Consider the following 3,385-nt stretch of genomic DNA (forward strand, 5'->3'; position numbering starts at 1 on the left):
TCTGGTCCCTGTTGTGCAGATAGGGGAGAGCCTCCTTATTGAGGTCTCATGGTTTTCTAGGCAAAGACCCGAGAGTCCACTTTGAGAAGAATGTGATACACATTCCAGAGGGCAAGATCTGGAATTCAGAGCCCAACTTCCAGTCCTGTTCTGCTGCTGCTGGCCTCAGGACTCCAAGCAAGCAATCTGACCTCTGGTCTTTAGTCTTACCTTAGACCTGGGGCAATAATATCTACCTGTCAGGGTGACTGAGAGATATGATATCATGGACCTGTGTGTGTGCTCGTGAACCATAAAGCATGATACAGCTATCAAACACCATCTATCCAAACCCCACATTTTATCCATAGGGAAATGGGGGTGCACAGAGGTAGAGTGACTTGCCCAAGATAGCACAGATAGCAATCAAAGTCAGATCCAGGACTCCAATCTAGGAGCTGGGATTCCAAGTCTATTGCTCTCTCCACTGTACTCTGCTGTCTCCAGGCTTGGAACAGAACTAGGGCAGAACTCACACGGGGCATAAATACATGCACAGGTAAATCAGACCAGGCCTGGGCCTCTTGCCTAATGTCACGTGGTCACCAAGATTGTGGTTGTCTGCCTTCTCCTCTATCCCTGTTCCTGCTTCCAGACTGAAGTGGTGCTGGAGCTTCTGCAGGGGAGAGAGAGGCAAGAGAGGGTCGAAGCAGCTTTAAGGTCCTGTGGCCTGAGAGGGGCTCAATTAGGGCTGAACAGAATCCAGAGTGCTAAGTAGATGTCCACAGACTATACAGCCCTCGGTCACCTTGGCCATCCCAAAGGCGTCCTCCATGGGGCACCATTCCTCAAACTAGTGCATCCAGACACTGGAGGCGGGGGGGGGGGGGGGAGGGTACAGCTCAGAGCCCTCGGCACCCTCCTTTCCAAAGAGGAAAACCCCAAGGAGGCAGGGTGAGGCTGAAGTGGGGCTGACATTTATTTAGGGGCTCGTGGAGGTGAGGCTGAAGAGGCAGAGGAGGACCATCTGACACTGAGGCCAGTTAATGGATCGAGGAGGGGTCCAGAGAAGAAATCTGTACCCACCAGGCCCCTGGGCAATGGGAATTGGGGAGGAGGGACAAAGTGGTTGGTTGAGAGCTATTCTTCAGACTCACGTAATGCCAATGTGTCCCTGCCTGGCCAGTGGAGACAAGGAGGGAAGAGCAGGTCTTGGGTTCTTTGACGCATTCCTTTTAACCTCTTTGAAGCAATTTGGGAGGTAGAGAGGAAAGTGCCGGGAAGTGTGCATGAAATTTTGCAAACATTTGTTCAATTAATCTGACGAATAGGAGTTATTTTTATTCACAATTCCTAGTGGGAAAACCAAGACTCAGAAAGGTTTAGCAACTTGCTCAACATCAGACAGGTAATGAGTGGTGGAGCAAGGACTCAAACCGGGTGGGCGTGGTTGTTCGGCCTCCAGTTGTCTCCACAAGAGGAAGGGGGGTCAAGAGGATAATCCCTGTAGTACAGTGAGGACAGCTGGCCTGGGTCCACACAGAATTGGGATTACACTTTTGCAAATCAGCAACTCAAATGTTTGGTGTTATTTGCATTCCATTTTGCCTACTTTTTACCAAGTCTACCAACAATGAAGTACCTGGCATGGAGCTCGCACAAGTGAGAATGAAAATCGTATGCAATTTAAATACAGCAAACGTTTACAGGGTCCTGCTGAAGTGGCTCTCGGCTTTCTGCAGGCAGCACTGCTCAGGAGTCTATCTTGCCAGCACTTTCTAGGGCATAAGTTACATTTCACATTTACCTGTCTTGAAATGTGGGCCCAGCACTGGCCATCGTGACTGGTAAGGTGAGGGATGGCCTAAGGCTGTGCTTCAAAGTCTAAGTCAAAAAGTTCGGGTTCCCTGTGTGCGTGCCCCCTTCCAAATTATGGCAACTGTTGCCAGCAATTAGGTGATGAATCGGAAAAACGTTTTCCATCAACTCTAATGAGAAAAAAAATTGGGAAATAAAATATTAATAATTGTATCAGTGGCTGCTAACACATGCTGAAGCAAAACAGGAGAAAAGCTCAGTTGATTTTGACCGGCTTGATCAGATGGGATGCAACCCTGTTTCCTTTCCTCTGTGGCTGCCCTGAGGCTGAAGATCAGCATTGGGAGGGGTCTGGGGGAAGGGAGAGGCCGGGTTCCACCACAGAGTGGAAGGAAGGCCCAGTGGGGTGGTCTGCCCAGCGGCCCAGCCCTAGCCTCGCTCCCCGGCCCCACTCCAGGTTTGCCCACGGCGGGTCCCTGGCAGCCATGATGGACGAGACCTTTTCTAAAACTGCCTACCTGGCTGGAGAGGGGCTGTTGACACTAAGCCTCAACATCAGATTCAAAAAGTAAGTGCAGATTCTCAGGGCACTGGCCAAAGCCATGGCCCTTTTCATCGCTGGGCGTGGCCCTCCTTGGCATTGGGGCACGAGCCCTGCCTGCCACGCTCCTTCCCCAGCCCACGCCCAGGCAAGCTCCTCTAGGATGCAAACCCTGCCGCCCAACTTTGGGAGCTGACAGGCGGACCCTGAGCCCAGGGCCACTTGTGAGCCTTGAGGCAGGGTGTGATGAAGAGACCAATGGGGCAGAGAGGGTGAAGGGATGGGGGGCCGGGGCTCACAGGAGGGATGGGCTACGCCGCCTCCTCTCCCAGCTTGATCCCCGTGGGCTCTCTGGCTGTCCTGAACGTTGACGTGGAAAAGATTGAGGACCAGAAGCTTTACATATCCTGCGTCACCCAGAGCAGAGACCAGCAGACAGTCTATGCCAAGTCCTCAGGTAAACAAGTCCCCAGCCTCAGCCCCAGGCCCCGTCCTGCCACCACCCACCCCCAGAACAAACAGAAGAGAGGATCCGGTCCCAGGCTGGGCTCCAGCTCTATTAGGAATGGGGTTGGGCTCCTACTGGAGACACCAGTGAAGTGCGGGAGAAGCCAACTAGAACTCTTTTCTACCTATGAGTTACCCAACCTCTACCGCACAGACAGGATCCAGCTGACGGGTAATTTGGAGCCAAATGCTCACTAAGAGCACCCCCTCAAGCTCCTGCCACCTCAGTCCTGGCTCTGGCCACTCAGCTCACTCTTCTCTTGCAGGTGTTTTCCTTCAGCTGCAGCTGGAAAAAGAGTCATCCTAGTAACAGTCACTGTGCCTTCAGGAAAGCCTACTGCTGACGGCCCGGCCCGCCTGGGACCCACTCTAGAGCGGTGGGGCGGGGAGGTTTCCCAGGATGCAATTGGCGAGGTGAGGGAGAGGGCCCTGGCTTCCGAGTAAATAAAGTCTCACAGCCCCATTCTCGGCCCAAAACCTTTCGGTGCTTGGAAATCAAACTCTGTCCAGGGAATCCCGCATACTCACCTTCCCATTCGG

At 52.9% G+C, this 3,385-nt stretch overlaps 1 protein-coding gene across 1 annotated transcript in view; it reads left to right on the forward strand.

The window, feature by feature from the left end:
• THEM5 (thioesterase superfamily member 5) overlaps positions 1 to 3,152 on the forward strand; it is a 6,322-nt gene extending 3,170 nt beyond the window's left edge. The window contains exons 4-6 of the mRNA XM_012658511.1: positions 2,255 to 2,365; positions 2,671 to 2,795; positions 3,112 to 3,152. Coding sequence (XP_012513965.1) covers positions 2,255 to 2,365; positions 2,671 to 2,795; positions 3,112 to 3,152 — 277 coding nt within the window. The remainder of the gene's footprint in view (positions 1 to 2,254; positions 2,366 to 2,670; positions 2,796 to 3,111) is intronic.
• The last annotated feature ends 233 nt before the right edge of the window (positions 3,153 to 3,385 follow it).

The sequence above is a fragment of the Propithecus coquereli genome, unplaced genomic scaffold (assembly GCF_000956105.1).
Source record: "Propithecus coquereli isolate 6110/MARCELLA unplaced genomic scaffold, Pcoq_1.0 Scaffold59, whole genome shotgun sequence".
NCBI lineage: Eukaryota > Metazoa > Chordata > Mammalia > Primates > Indriidae > Propithecus > Propithecus coquereli.